The sequence below is a fragment of the Echeneis naucrates genome, chromosome 13 (genome assembly GCF_900963305.1).
Source record: "Echeneis naucrates chromosome 13, fEcheNa1.1, whole genome shotgun sequence".
NCBI classification, from domain to species: domain Eukaryota; kingdom Metazoa; phylum Chordata; class Actinopteri; order Carangiformes; family Echeneidae; genus Echeneis; species Echeneis naucrates.
The window spans coordinates 22,694,069-22,708,396 of record NC_042523.1 but is presented as its reverse complement, the minus strand read 5'-3'; the positions used below and the strand labels follow the sequence as shown (position 1 = coordinate 22,708,396).

The window sequence follows — 14,328 nt, the reverse complement described above, 5'->3', positions numbered from 1 at the left end:
ATATCCCGAATACCGAATGCATCTCTACATTACAATGATGGAATCACCTGATATTTATTACTTGCACTACTTTTGTTTTTATTTGGCTGTTTCCACTTTTGCAACGAACGAAATTTCTCCTGGAGGAAAGTGTTTCTGAAAAGTTAGAGCTGGTTTGAAAGTTTAAACCATTCATGAATAATTACACCACCTGTAAAAACTGTGAAGTTCATGACACCGTACAATGTTGGGGCACAGCAGCAATCACGTTCATGTAATCTGTGTGTAATAGTTGTTTTTGTGTTGATTGCTGTGGGGTTGTGGTAGAGATGTCTACTAGTTGCAGTGCCATGAGTCACTCTGCAGTGTCATGCAGTGGCAGTGTGTTGTATCACAGAAGGACAGGCAGACTAATCATTGGAAAAATGAAACTGAAATGAGGCTTGTTGCTCACTGTCTTCTCTGGCTCATGTGGTTCATTAGGCGGTCCCACCAGTCCATCATCTGATGTTATAGTTGGGGATTATCAGTTTATAATGTCATAGTTGGAATGCATATGCAATCACTTACAACCATGAAACAATGAGATGATTCAAGTATATTCTTTCACATTAAAAGGCATCTTCTGATTTGCTGACGCTGGGATTACTAAAATACCGTCAGCAACCTATCAGCATGACGGAAATTTTTTAATAATATGATGAAAATGCAAATGTAAAATGTAATGAATAGAAGACTTGAATATGAACGACTCTTTGGACCTTGTCCGCATTATTAGTTGAAACACTTTCGGTCTGTTTGTTCCTTTTATTGAGTTTTAGTACTTGACCTCCTCATCTAAAATCCTTGAAAATGTTGTCCCCAAGCAGCTTTTAGTCATGCTCATGACAGCAATACAGTTCATTCTGTGTCCTATTAATTTTTTTTATTTGTCACCTGTTCTATTGCCTTGTGCTGCTGTGACATTCGAATTTCCCCAATGGCGATCAATAAAGTATTATTATCTATTATCTATTATTATCTATTATATCAGATTCAGTCCAGAAATCTCGCAGGCCATTTTCCTTAAGGCCATAAAAAATATTTCAAAGTATTTGATATCTGATGAGAGCCCACCGTTATTTGGTATCAATCCTGTATGATTACAATACCCAAACCAAAAGAAAATTTATTGTCACAAAACTTCAATGAAACGCATTCTTTGATCAATTGAATTCCAGTCAGAGGTGATACTTTCATTCTCTGTGTCGGTCAGAAGACCATGAGAAGACTTTATGGTGATATTTGAAAATAAAAATTAATCCTCTTGTGTCTTTGAATCCAACAATAATCCGCACAATGTCAACATTAAGTTGTCCTCAGTTTGCAGCACATCAGTGAGGACATCACTTTGTAAGATTTAAATATTTCGACATCTATTGCAGTAATTAAGAAGATATTGAGAAGCAGCAGTGTTTCTAATCCCAGATTAGAGATTAGACCATTTGACATAAACAACACAGGTCCAGAGTGCTTCCAGCATTTAGTGTTAATGGAAACTGTGATGTAAATTAATGAATGTGTTCTTATTGTTATATATGTGTAATCAGGGAAACAGAAGGGAAATTACTTGATAATATTTATTAATTATGTTCCACTCTGTACAGGCGAATGGATTTTCGATCAGGCACCGACTAGACAGCTGCAGCCGGCTCGCTGGGTCCTTTCGCGGTGGGCTAACAAGGATTAGCTGCTAACATGCCGACTGTCGGAGTAAAACGGGATCTTCTCTTCAAAGCTTTGGGCAGGACGTACAGTGAGTGACGTTTATGACATTTTTCACATAAAGGACAAACTGCCTGGGCGTTTGTGAATCTTAATTTCGGCTCATAAAAACGGAAAATTGTCGGAGGAGCGTCTGGACTTGTTGCCTGTCAGTTAGCATGGGCAGCTGCTGCTTCGAATAACGGCTAATTTCACAGAATCTGTGCTGAATGGAAAAAAATAACAGTTTCAGAGGAATTAGTCCCAAATACCAATACAACATTTTAATATACGTTTATATCTGCTGAGCTTTGTTGTGAAAAGCCGACAGCGACATGTGAGCTGGATGTGAACGTGGTTGCATCATTTCCTCCGCAGCTTCTGTCTCTGAAATGTGAACTGAGCTGAAGTGAATAAAGATGTTTTTGATAATGGAGAATGTTTTCTGTTTGTTTCAGCCGATGAGGAGTTTGATGAGCTGTGCTTTGAATTTGGGCTGGAGCTGGATGAGATTGTGAGTAAATGAGCTCGACCCTCAGTGTTTCTCATCATCTGATACCTGAGTGAAGTGGTGTGTATTTTATTTTATTTTATGTTTTAGCAGCATTTAAAGAATGCAGCTGCACCTGTTGTGTGTTTTGTGCGTCTGAACTGGAACATGTAGGGAATGACTCTGCTCTCCATCCACGACAGACCTCAGAGAAGGAGATAATCAGCCGAGAACAGGGGGACTCCAAGGCATCGGGGGCCTCTGACATCATCCTGTACAAGATCGACGTACCGGCGAACCGCTATGACCTGCTGTGTCTGGAGGGGCTCGTCCGTGGACTGCAGGTCTTCAAGAATAAGTGAGTCCGCTGGTCTGTTCTTTTGTTGCCTCTGGTTGTCACAAACATCATATCTTTAAAGAACCATCTGGTTTTGATGTTTTCTTGTGTTTTTTTCCCCTCCAATGTGGCCTGAGAGACTCATCTCCTGCTATGGTGCTCTTATCCTTCACTAAAATATCATTGGAATTTATGCCTCATCATCATCTAGTTCAATTCATTCACATCAGGCACTTTGTGCAGAAACAACTCCTCCTGTCGCCGTCCTGATGCTGAAATAAACGTGAATTAAAGACCCTAATTTCAATTATTTATAAAACAGCATGCTCATTAATCCGTAATGGCCGTAAATATTGAGATTTGGATTTTATTCTGTTTAATTGTGGAGCCCTAAAATAAAATAAAGACTCATTCAGCAGTGTTCATCTTGAGTAAATTATGCTGCCCACTCTGGACAATATGAAGCTTGTCGGGTACCCTACTGTAAAATTGAGACATTGATGCTTGTTGGGCAAAGCAATATAATTCAGGATCCATTTTTAAATGAAGGGAGATGGATGTGTTTCATCCTGTTTTAAAGCTTCAGATGGGAGGAAGAAGAACATCTTTTCCACTGTGGTTGTAGCAGAGTTGTCTAGAGAGTTGTTGTTGTTGCTAGAGAGACTGTATTTGTGTTACAGGCTGGAGGCGCCTCGCTACAGACGTGTCAGCCCAGTAAATGGGGAGCCTCAGAAGCTGATCATCACTAAGGAGGTGGGTGGAATCATTCAGAGTTTTCAATGGTAAACAAACAGTTTTCAGCCACAAGTATATAATTGTGTTTTTACTGTGATGATCGGTCTGTTTGTGTGTTTGTTCTCTTCTGCAGACGGCAGCAGTGAGACCATTCGCTGTCGCCGCAGTGTTGAGGAACATCACCTTCACACAGGAGCGCTATGACAGCTTCATCGAGCTGCAGGAGAAACTCCACCAAAACATCTGCAGGTCAGATGAAACACAAAAAACTTCTGCCAAACTGTTTCATCCAAAAGTAACAGCAGGAAATGCATTCCCCCCCCCCACTTGTTTATTTTGACTTCAACCTGTTTTAACTGTTAGTGTAATTGACAGTCATTGCTGTCGTTTCATGACGTGCTCAGTGATTTGGTTTATAGTGAGTACAAGCATTTCCCCAAATCAAACCATGACAAGTTGATATTTTAAAGAACACGTATGTTATATTGTTTTATTTTAAGATTATATCTGATATTTCATAATGTGATATTCTAAACCACATTGGACTTTTCATGATAAAAAATAAGAAACGTTTTGCAGTTTGGTCATTTGTATAACTAATAAGTATTGTCAGAAGCTGATAATGCTCATTTGTTCATTGGACTCGATCGTCTGCCATTAAAAAGGTAGCAGACCATTTATTAAATACGGTAATTGTGGTGTACACTGCTAACTAAACATCATAATTCCCCTTTTACAGTACTAATTTCTCAAAGAAGTCACAGCATAAATCTCTTCCTGTATTTTGTGAAGGAAGAGGAGCCTGGTGGCGATCGGGACCCACGACCTGGACACCATCTCTGGTCCCTTTACATACACAGCCAAAGCTCCTGGAGACATCTGCTTCAGACCCCTCAACCAGACCAAAGAGTACACAGCCACCCAGCTGATGAGCCTCTACAAGGTACACCACCGATTTACTGCACTCTCGACTCCTCTCTCCGTTTGGCTCTAACTCAGTGTTGTTTCTGTGGTACGTGCAGACAGACAGCCACTTGAGGCATTACCTTCACATCATTGAGGACAAGCCTGTGTATCCTGTCATCTACGACAGCAATGGCATCGTGCTGTCTATGCCTCCGATCATCAATGGTGGGTAAAGGCTGTGTCATCAATGGGGTCTAAAAAAAAAAAAAAAACAACAAAAACCAAACGCCAGCAGCAAAGTCAGATACAGAGATCATCAACAGTGAGAGAGGCTTCAGTTTTCAGAACCAGAGTTTGAATCTGTATTTAAATTGGAATCTTTGAAAATAAAATTCTGTTCAGACAATGAAAATCATAGTGGTTCACATTTCTGTCTGTTTTCCAGGCGACCATTCAAAAATTACCCTGAAGACAAAGAACGTCTTCATCGAGTGCACAGCCACAGATGTGACCAAGGTATGACTGGGGCCCACAAATAAATCAGTTTTATCACTGTTGTCATGAGAAACTGACTCAAATTTGACCTTGCGCCCTCCAGGCGAAGATCGTGTTGGACATGATGGTGACCATGTTCAGCGAGTATTGTTCGCAGCCCTTCACGTGAGTCTCACATCGGTCTCAGATACTGGCCTCTCTGTGATGATCAAGTCCTGTTGGTGACCACATGGTGATGTCACAGAATCTGCTCTCCATTAGCGGCCTTTTAGCTTCAGTGTTTTATGTCTCCCAGAGTCAAATATTTTTTCTTTTCCTCTCCTGTTTACTCCGGCATCAAGATGTGGCCCCAGTTATCTTCCAGTGAATTATCTAACATTAATACAGATCTCAAAATAAGTATAATGTCTGATTCATACTTTTCTTCTTTGATTGAATTGATGGAAATATTTCTTCTGCTCTTTCAGGGTGGAGGAAGCTGAGGTGGTCTACCCAGATGGCAAGACCTGCGTATACCCAGTACTGTGTTCGTTCTGTCTTCATAAATGTCATAAAAGCCTCCTTCAGTCCTTTTAAAGTTTTGCTTGTGTTTCAGGAGCTGGCTTACAGGACGGAGAGGCTGTCCAGTGAGTTCATCAACTGTAAAGTCGGCATCAAGTAAGTTATTTATCAGGATGTTAGATGTTCAGAGCTGCTTGATAAAAGTGGGAGATGTTGATGGTGTCTTCTAAATTAAGAGTTTTTTGACTTTGCTTTTGCCAGTTTTTATGTCAAAACACATTCACTGAGTAAAAATCCAGAGAACTGTGGCACGTCCAATCAGTGTAAAAGTTATTATTATCCACAGAGGACGGAGAATTAAACACTGTACGGCCCCGAAATACAGCAAATGGCCATGGTGATGAATCAACCCCTCACTTAGACTCTAGCTGTGTCCGTCCAACATTGTTTTGTTCTCTGTCCTCCTGACAGCGAGTCCACTGAGAAGATCGCGCAGCTCCTGACCAGGATGTGTCTGCGCTCTCGAGCGACAGGCGTTGGCGACGAGATAGAAGTCGAGATCCCGCCCACTCGCTCGGACGTCATCCACGCCTGCGATATCATGGAGGACGCCGCCGTTGCCTACGGTTTCAACAACATCACCCGCACCACGCCGCGCACCTACACTGTCGCACACCAGGTTAATGTGCCTTCTTCCACTTGTTAGACGACTGTGCAGAATCAAATATGTTGTGTGTTCTTATTTCTTTGTGTTGGACATTCACAGTTTCCACTGAATAAACTGACAGAGCTGTTGAGACAGGACCTGGCAGCTGCTGGGTTCACTGAGGCTCTTAACTTTGCTTTGGTAAGAAAGAGAGTCATGAACATAATACTGACTTTTTTTCTTACAAAAAAAACAAAAACAAAACGAAAAACAACACGTCTCTGCTCTCTGCCTGCAGTGTTCTCAAGAAGACATTGCAGACAAGCTTGGGAAAAAGATCTCAGAAACGAAGGCAGCTCACATCTCTAACCCCAAAACAGCTGAGTTCCAGGTAAAAACGAACAGAGATCCTGTAAATAAAACTAAAGAAGGGAAAAAAGGTCAACCAGCTGTATTAACCCCCACAGAATTATTTAAACCAGATTTTTTTTAGACCAGTTATTTTATTAGGCTTCAAAGTGACATTGTCTAAATGCTTTGTGCTTGGCCACGACTCAGCAGAAAGATTTCCCTAAAAGATAAAAACTTTTTACCCATTTTGATTTCATTTATAAAGTTTTCTTACACATGGGTTAAGCTGTTGTAATCTAAGGGTTAGGGTTAGGCCCGTTCTGTTACTTTGACTGTAAAATGTTGGAGGTGTTGCGCATACTTGGATAATTTCTTCATTCTGCTAGTTGGTGTCATATTTTAGACAAATCAAGCTAAACCTCCACTGTCCGCAAACATGGAAATACTGACACTACATTGAGAGAATCAAAATGTTCTCTTCTGTTGTCTTCACAATTATAGTCAAATTCAAACTCTACATGATGTTTGAGAATTAAGTGGCCTAAGAAAATAAATTGCATGCTGCAGTGTCATTCCTCCAGGAGAGGGAGCGTCCCTCCTCTTTAAGAGACTCTACTCATGTTTTCCCATCCTTTTTCTTTTCGTGGTGTTTTTCCACCAGGTGGCGCGCACGACCCTGCTGCCAGGCCTGCTGAAAACAATAGCTGCCAACAGGAAGATGCCCCTTCCCCTGAAGCTGTTTGAGATATCTGATGTGGTGCTGCAGGATGAGACCAAAGGTGGGCAACTCCAAGTGCAGCACAATGGAGGAAATCATGTTACAACAACACAACACACGCTAACACACCCTGAAGCTGGAATTAGCTGCTGAATGTAAAAACTTGATGGCTTCGCTGCAAAGTAATTGTAAAATTTTCCAAATGCCATTTTGAAATAATTCTCTGAAACATAATTGAAATCATAAATGCTGAAGATCATGTTTTAAGGCAAATCATTATTATTATTTTTTTTAATCAAAAGGTGAATAATTGTCTGTAATTATAAGACAGTCTGTCAGTAGTGGAATGCCGTTTTCTGGCAGATGTAATTTTAACAAAACGTCTGATATAGGCCCGTTCCTCACCTCCCTTTAACTTTCTCCTCTCTTGTCCCACCAACCAGATGTTGGGGCAAGGAACAGCCGGCGTTTCTGCGCCGTTTACTACAACAAGAGCCCGGGATTTGAGGTGATCCACGGCCTACTAGACCGAACCATGCAACTGCTGGACGTGAAGTCTGCCCGTGGGGAGGGCTACCACATCCAGGCTGCGGATGGTAAGAACCTGAGGGACGGGATGGGGAGGGTTGAAACCAGCGATGAGGGCCACAGGAGCTCGCTTTGGTGGTGAATATCTTAAAACTGGATTCAATCCCAGTGGTAGATTTTAACCCCTGTGATCCAGAACATCTTCACACACTGGTTGATGGACAAACAGAATCTGAATCATGTTTTCACTGAGTTTATGTAAATTCAGTCTATGACGAACAGCAGCAGCAATGTTGTGTTTGTTTCCAGGGCGTGATGTCGTCGTTAAGGGGGCACAGTTTCCATGGCAGTGGCGTGCACAGTTTCCACTTAAAATGAACATGCAACACTTAGATCGGATTTATGGGGGCGGGCTCATTTGTCTTGATTGCCAATGTGGGCAGTCAAGACAAATGAGCTTCTTGTTTGTGTTTTCTAATTAGATATCGGCTGAAACTGAAATGAATGGATGGATTGATCCGATTAAAGCTTCTAATAGGCATAAATATGTTTTGATCTAAAGGCTGGTAAATGAATGGTTTCATTTGAAATCAGGGTACAGGCTGTTTCCACTCTTCTGTGGGAGGGGGAGGCCGTTTCCTCTGAGGCTCAGTGTCAGATGTTCAGATAACTACTGAAAAGGAGCAAGAAGAAATTTGTCCAATAACATCACACCATCGATGGGCCGGTGGCTCAGACGAAGTCGGCATGTGACATTTGTGTACGTCTGATATCTGCCAGGTGGGATAAATGGAGCTGAGAGTCGCTCGCTCTCCTCAAAGTCTATGTCTTGTACGCGGATACAGGGGGTGGAGTCAAAAAGCCAGACTTGTTGCTGGATGACAACGTAAAAATGTTGAGATTGTCTGTTTGGGAAACAGTCAGTTGTGGCCTCGCTCTCTTTGGAAATCAGAAATGTGCGAGGACAGAAGCTTTGTGAAGCCATTGAACGGTGACTCACCGGTGAATTTTCAAAGGTTGTTTTAGTCCAGACAGCAGACGACCAAGAGAGTGATGATTTCTGAGGGCACACGGGGAAGTAAACAGTGAGTCCATTGGATGGATTCAATCCTTTTAAGATGCAAAGTTCATTAACAATCTGAGGAGCAACAGTATTTTTATATTTGGGCAAATTGCCTTTCTCTCACATTATCCTAATAAATCTGTTCTCTCTCTCCTTCACACAAGATGGGGGAAACCTAATATCTCTGACATAAAGTGTTCCTGTCATCGCTGTGCTGAGTGAAAATCAAAATGTCAGATCAACACTCATGGGCCAAGAACACAGTGCCGCTGTGTCTCTAATGATGAAATGCATCTGGGTCCAAATTTCTCCATTTTTAGAGGCTTTTCTCTCTGAAGTCATTGCGGCTGAGTTGATGAGGTCAGTCGTGTAGGATCTTTTCTCCCAAGACTCTTTCTGAAAGGCTGCTCTGCCCACTAATGGAAAAGGACGGTGACATGTGAGCGGCTCGGTGACGCCCGACGGACCGGAGGCGTCGGGTTTCTGCTCTCTGATGATCTGCAAGATCACAAATCAGGAATCAGGTTTGACCTGAAGGGATGCGTCCCCATCTTTGTTGCCCCAAAGAGAAGCTCATACATTGGCTGAGTTTCTTCCTGTCCTTCTCCCCATTTGGCTCGCTTTTCTCCAAGGTCACGCTGCAGGAAGTCGACTCTGGCTGCAAATCAATGTGCTCAAGTATCAGTGAGTGTGTGAGAGAGAGGGTGAAGGCAGACAGAAGAGCAGAAGAAGGGATGAGACAGGAGAGTGCAGAAAAAGAGGAGGGGGGCTGACAGAGCAGGAAAAGGGTCTGCAGGGTGGGGCAGACCACGGGAGTCACGTCACCCACTGCAGCGTGGAGCTGGGCTGAAACACACCCGCCCGGATGGGCAGGGAGCCGGAATGGACATGTTCTTAAAGTGCACACTAATGCACAGCACACACTTCTCCCCCCCCCCCCCACAGAATCTTTGCATCATTAGCCTAATCTCCCCCCACCCCCATTACAAGGTCATGACCCCCACAGTGAGAGCTCACCTGACACTGTCATGGTGCATCCATCAGCTGAGCTTCCTAAGCCACTGAGTGGGGGCAAAAGGGGCAAACAACGAACCACTTAAGAGGCAGATGCCCATTTCACTTAACTACTGTGTCCAATGGGGGGGTTCGGGTTCGGATCTGTGTTCGACCTCGCTGTCCTATTGAGGGTCAGTGGTACGTTTGTTTATTTAATTCTGCAGCTTTCCACATCGACGCTGCAAAAGGAAGCTGATGCGGCAAGACTGTTCGCAAATAGTTGTTTATTTGAACATGAATCAGTTACAGAGAGACATTATTATTCATTTAGAGTGGTGTCTCTGGCCACCTGTCCCATCATGTCTGCATCTGTTTGCTGTTTGGAGCTGAGCAGGAAGGGAATTTGTGGACGTTGCTGAAGGGAAAAAAAAAAAATCAACTATAGTTCGTAGTAAGCCGCTAACACAAAGATCTTTAGTTTTCAGGTGTTTGTCAGACAAAACACGTTTTCTGATGCCATCTGTGGGACGTTCAGCTGTTTTTAGAATATGAATCGACAAAGAAACTGGGCTGAGACCACATCGAGTCCCTGAGTCGACACAGACGTATGTGAATTTGTGAATGTCTGTCCATTTGTCTGAAATGTTGAAAAAGAGTGTTGTTTCTGATGCAGCCGTCTCAGTCTGCACTTCCGCTAAAAGCTCTGCTGGAAGTTGGAGGCGGGTGGGCGGAAAGTGGCCTGGCTCAAGTGTAGGATTTTCATTGACTGACTGGTTATTTAAGATGTGCCGGGTCTATTTATAGAGTTGCCATGGTGCTCGTGCTCATGGTACCGAGTAGATGACGTGTGAACCGACGCACGTAAACTCTCCGAGATTTAATCCACCTAACAGACGCAGAGCAGGCAGCCGAAACGAGCGGCTGAATTTTCCTGCTTTAGCTGCCTCCACACACACACACACACACACACACACACACACACACACACACACACACTCTTTCAAAGTCCGTAGTGATAAGTAGTGGGCTCTGGAACCCATTAGCAAGGCAGCGTGGGAAGAAGCGGTGCACTATGGGAGAAAGTCACATCTTCGTGTGTGGGGCTGTTGCCATAGCAACCCCTGTATCTTGTTAAATCACCGACGGGTCCGTCTGTCTGATCATCAGCAGATCTCGCCTCGCTTTTTTCCCCCACCTGGATTGAAGAGACCTTTACTCACACGCACATTTTAAACTGAAGGAAAAGTTTTTGTGTGTGTGTGGTCGAATTTCCTCAGACCTGCCACGATTCACCGTCTCTGATATTAAACCGTCGTTATCGAGCTCAGACTGAAGCATGAGTACGTTAAACCTGTTTCCGTTTCCAGCTTCTCCTATCAGTGAATCGGCTGCACAGGAAGTGACGCCTTTTGGGTTGTTGGGAGTTTATAATGATTGTCGCAGAGCTGCTCATGGACGAACAGAGTGGGTGAACAAAGGAAGAACAGCAGCTCCCACGCTGTGCGACTGACTCATGATCTCTGTGATGTGATCTGATATGCTGGAAAACTGACAGCTTGGCACCAAAGAAAGTATCAATGATTTAAAGAAAAATGAGTGTTTCAGCAGTAACGGGCACCGTCGGCCTGCTCAGGGTGAGTTTGTCTGTTTTTATTTGGTGCCTTAAAAATAAAATCGACTTTTAAGTGGAAGTGTACCAACAATTTGAAATGGCACAAACACGATCCAAACCGAGAAGCTTCCCAAGCAAACAGATGGATTGTTGGATAGTAACACACTTTGTGAACAACAGTTCAGAGCACACTAATATTACAGTGACTGCTGTAGGTGCCGCCCACTGAAGCATATTTTAAAATAGGGCTATTAATGGAAGGTGGATGTGATTCTCTGTCGTCTTCTTTCAGATCCCACCTTTTTCCCCGGCCGCTGCGCAGAGATCTTTGTCCAGGGGAAGAGCGTAGGTCGTCTCGGCGTCCTCCACCCGGACGTCATCAACCGCTTCGAGCTGACCATGCCCTGCTCCGCCCTGGAGATGGACGTCGAGCCCTTCCTGTGATTTCTCCTTCCTTAAGTCATAGGAAGTTCTCAGATCAAACACGAGGCTTGAGATTTGTTAAAACAGCCAGTGGGCGTTTGGTCTGAGAGCTTGTATGTGTGATGCTGGTGCATGAGAGAACTGGAGGATCACCAGATGCAGATGTGTTTTTATATATCAGTAACAAAGCTGTTTCTACTAAAGAGAGATTAATTAAAAATTAACAAGACTCCTTTGTGTCTGTAGCGTACATGCATGCCTGCTCTTAATTTAGGTTACTTGTGCCTTGGGGTTACTGCACGGTAATTAAACTCAGTGACTCATTACCTGTTGCTCTGTTGCCTTGGTTCTTCCAGTGGCCACACTGCTGAAGCCCTCCTCACACACGACGTCCCCATGCAGGAAGTCATCGCGCACCGGTTCCCCACACAAATCGAATCCTCGCAGGCGCTGGCCTCCCGCCCGACCTCCACAAAGACTGTGTTTGGCGACATGAGCACGCCAGCCGGTCTCAAAGCTCTCAATGGATTTCTGGCGGACAAAAGCTACATGGAGGGCTTCGCGGCAACTCAAGCTGACGTGGCGGTGTTTGATGCCATCCCTTCTGCGCCCTCGCCGACCTTCTGTCACCTCCTGCGCTGGTACAAGCACATCCAGTCCTTCCAGAGGGAAAGAGCCGGCCTGCCGCCAGCCAAGAGTCAGTTTGTCCTCCAAGCCGCTGCCCCCGCTGCAGCCAACGACGCCAGCGACGACGACGACATCGATCTATTTGGCTCAGACGACGAGGCAGAAAGCGCGGAGGCGGCCAGAATCAAAGAGCAGCGCCTCGCCGAGTACGCCGCCAAGAAGTCCAAGAAGCCGGCGCTCATCGCCAAGTCCTCCATCCTGCTCGACGTCAAGCCCTGGGACGACGAGACGGACATGGCCAAGCTGGAGGAGTGCGTCCGCAGCGTCAGCATGGACGGGCTTCTGTGGGGCCAGTCCAAGCTGGTCCCCGTGGGCTACGGCATCAAGAAGCTCCAGATAGGATGCGTAGTGGAGGACGAAAAAGTGGGTACGGACCTGCTGGAGGAAGCCATCACCGCCTTCGAGGAATACGTTCAGTCTGTGGACGTGGCCGCTTTCAACAAGATCTGATGTTTTCTGATGCAGCACGAAACACAACTTTTCCAGCTGTCATTTAAAGGTCGCTGATCCAAGTACAAACTTCAAATAAAGCCATTCTGACTTCTCAATTCTGCTTTGAATCTTTTCTCAGGTAACAGATGGTCCTGCTGCTGCTTTACTGTCGATTCGCAGCCCGCAGACTCACGTTTGACAGTTCTTTCAAACGGCTTTGCCTTAAGAGGACAAAGGCAGACGGCTGTCCTGGAAGTCCGAGTGACCAAACTGATTTTAATCTGGTTTGAGCTGAACCTGGTTACAGATATTTTTCCTGCACGTGACGCTGCAGTGACGTTGAGATACAGTCAGAACATTTATCAAACAGAAGGAAGCCCTGAAAACAGTTTAGTTTAAAAAGGTTTTATTTGTCACAAATCACTCCCATTGAGAGCTCTGACATTATTTTCCACATTTTCAAAAAAGTCAGTTGATAAATGTGAAATACGAAGGCACATTTTTTGGATTGGTGGTTCATATCATCATCCATCAATCTCACATAAATGAGTCACAGAAGGGCCAGAAGAACGAGCCTGTTGAGTTAACAAGTCCACCAGCTGCGTACGTGGCAAACTTATGTGGAACTTGGATTTCTGTCCTGGCGGTCATGTCACTTTTTGGCAGTCTGAACCAGGAATAACACCCGCAGACTCGCTGCCTTCAACTGGAAGTGGGCGGGTAGGAGTACCGGTAACGCCCCCTGGAGCTCGTTCACCCAATACCCCACGAGAAGCCGGCCCCGTCCCAGAATGGTGGTGGTGCAGTAACGGACCACTTCTGGGTTTCTGTAGCTGGGGAGACGGTCAAAGCGCCGCTGATCACATCCTGAGAGCAGAACAACGACAGCATTCAAATTCTGTAGATTTCTTTAACCATAAATACAGGAAACAAGGCTAACAGCTAGCTTAGCTCTGCCAGAAGAAAACCAAATCCACAAATCACAAATTTAAACTTTTTATCTGAAATGTTAAAATGGAGAAGAAGGAAAAACATGCGAGGAGGTGGATTTTGTTGCGTTTAGACAGAGCTGGGCCAGCAGTCCGGCTCCGTCCCCAACTCCTAATCAAAGTGTTTGACATAACTAAACGTATGTCACCACTGACTTCCTACTGAAGGGAAGTGCTAAACCAGACGCACATATGAATAATGAATCCAGCGTTGAGCTTGAATGTTTCATGCTGTGTGAGGTGAGATGGAGGTCACCAGCTCACCAAAACTGAGTGCAGTGTGGAGACGGCTCAGATACACGAAGGACGACAGCATCAGCGCGATCAGCAGACCGGCCTGGAACAAACCAAAAGTAATAACAACAACACACACACACGCCACTTCCTGATTGTATGAAAGATAGAAAAAAAAAAAAATCTGTGTCACACATGTCTAATATTCCTCACATCCCTGACAGGAAGCAGCTTTCCTCTCGTCAATCGTCTCGGCGTTGACGAGAAGCTCCTCTTTTCTGCCGTCACCGAGTCCCTCGCCTCCTTTATCCCTCTACTGTCTCCGTCCTCTCCCCCCTCCCTCCTTTACCTACGGCGGCAGGGTTTGTTCCCCCCTCCATTTCAATAACAGTGAGAAGAGAGGCCTTGTGTGTTCATTCACCTCCTCCGCCCCCTCCTGTGCTCTCCCCCTCCGCCTGCCCTT

General features: G+C 44.7%; 1 protein-coding gene across 1 annotated transcript; it reads left to right on the top strand.

The window, feature by feature from the left end:
• The first annotated feature begins 1,673 nt into the window (after positions 1-1,673).
• farsb (phenylalanyl-tRNA synthetase subunit beta) lies at positions 1,674-12,758 on the top strand. The gene is made up of 18 exons (XM_029516985.1): positions 1,674-1,774; positions 2,181-2,236; positions 2,416-2,570; positions 3,230-3,302; positions 3,418-3,533; positions 4,077-4,227; positions 4,307-4,415; positions 4,636-4,706; positions 4,789-4,850; positions 5,153-5,204; positions 5,281-5,342; positions 5,658-5,865; positions 5,953-6,033; positions 6,131-6,223; positions 6,845-6,962; positions 7,345-7,497; positions 11,393-11,540; positions 11,880-12,758. Exons 1-18 carry the CDS (start codon positions 1,717-1,719, stop codon positions 12,658-12,660), a joined length of 2,547 nt encoding a protein of 848 aa, XP_029372845.1. The 5' UTR covers positions 1,674-1,716; the 3' UTR covers positions 12,661-12,758.
• Positions 12,759-14,328: the final 1,570 nt, after the last annotated feature.

What these genes read in the sequence shown, in the direction of transcription:
- farsb (XM_029516985.1), top strand. Translation starts at nt 1,717, where the DNA reads ATGCCGACTGTCGGAGTAAAACGGGATCTTCTCTTCAAAGCTTTGGGC. An exon ending in AGCTTTGGGCAGGACGTACA is followed by an intron (nt 1,775 to 2,180) that starts GTGAGTGACGTT and finishes TGTTTGTTTCAG; the next exon opens with CCGATGAGGAGTTTGATGAG. An exon ending in GGCTGGAGCTGGATGAGATT is followed by an intron (nt 2,237 to 2,415) that starts GTGAGTAAATGA and finishes CATCCACGACAG; the next exon opens with ACCTCAGAGAAGGAGATAAT.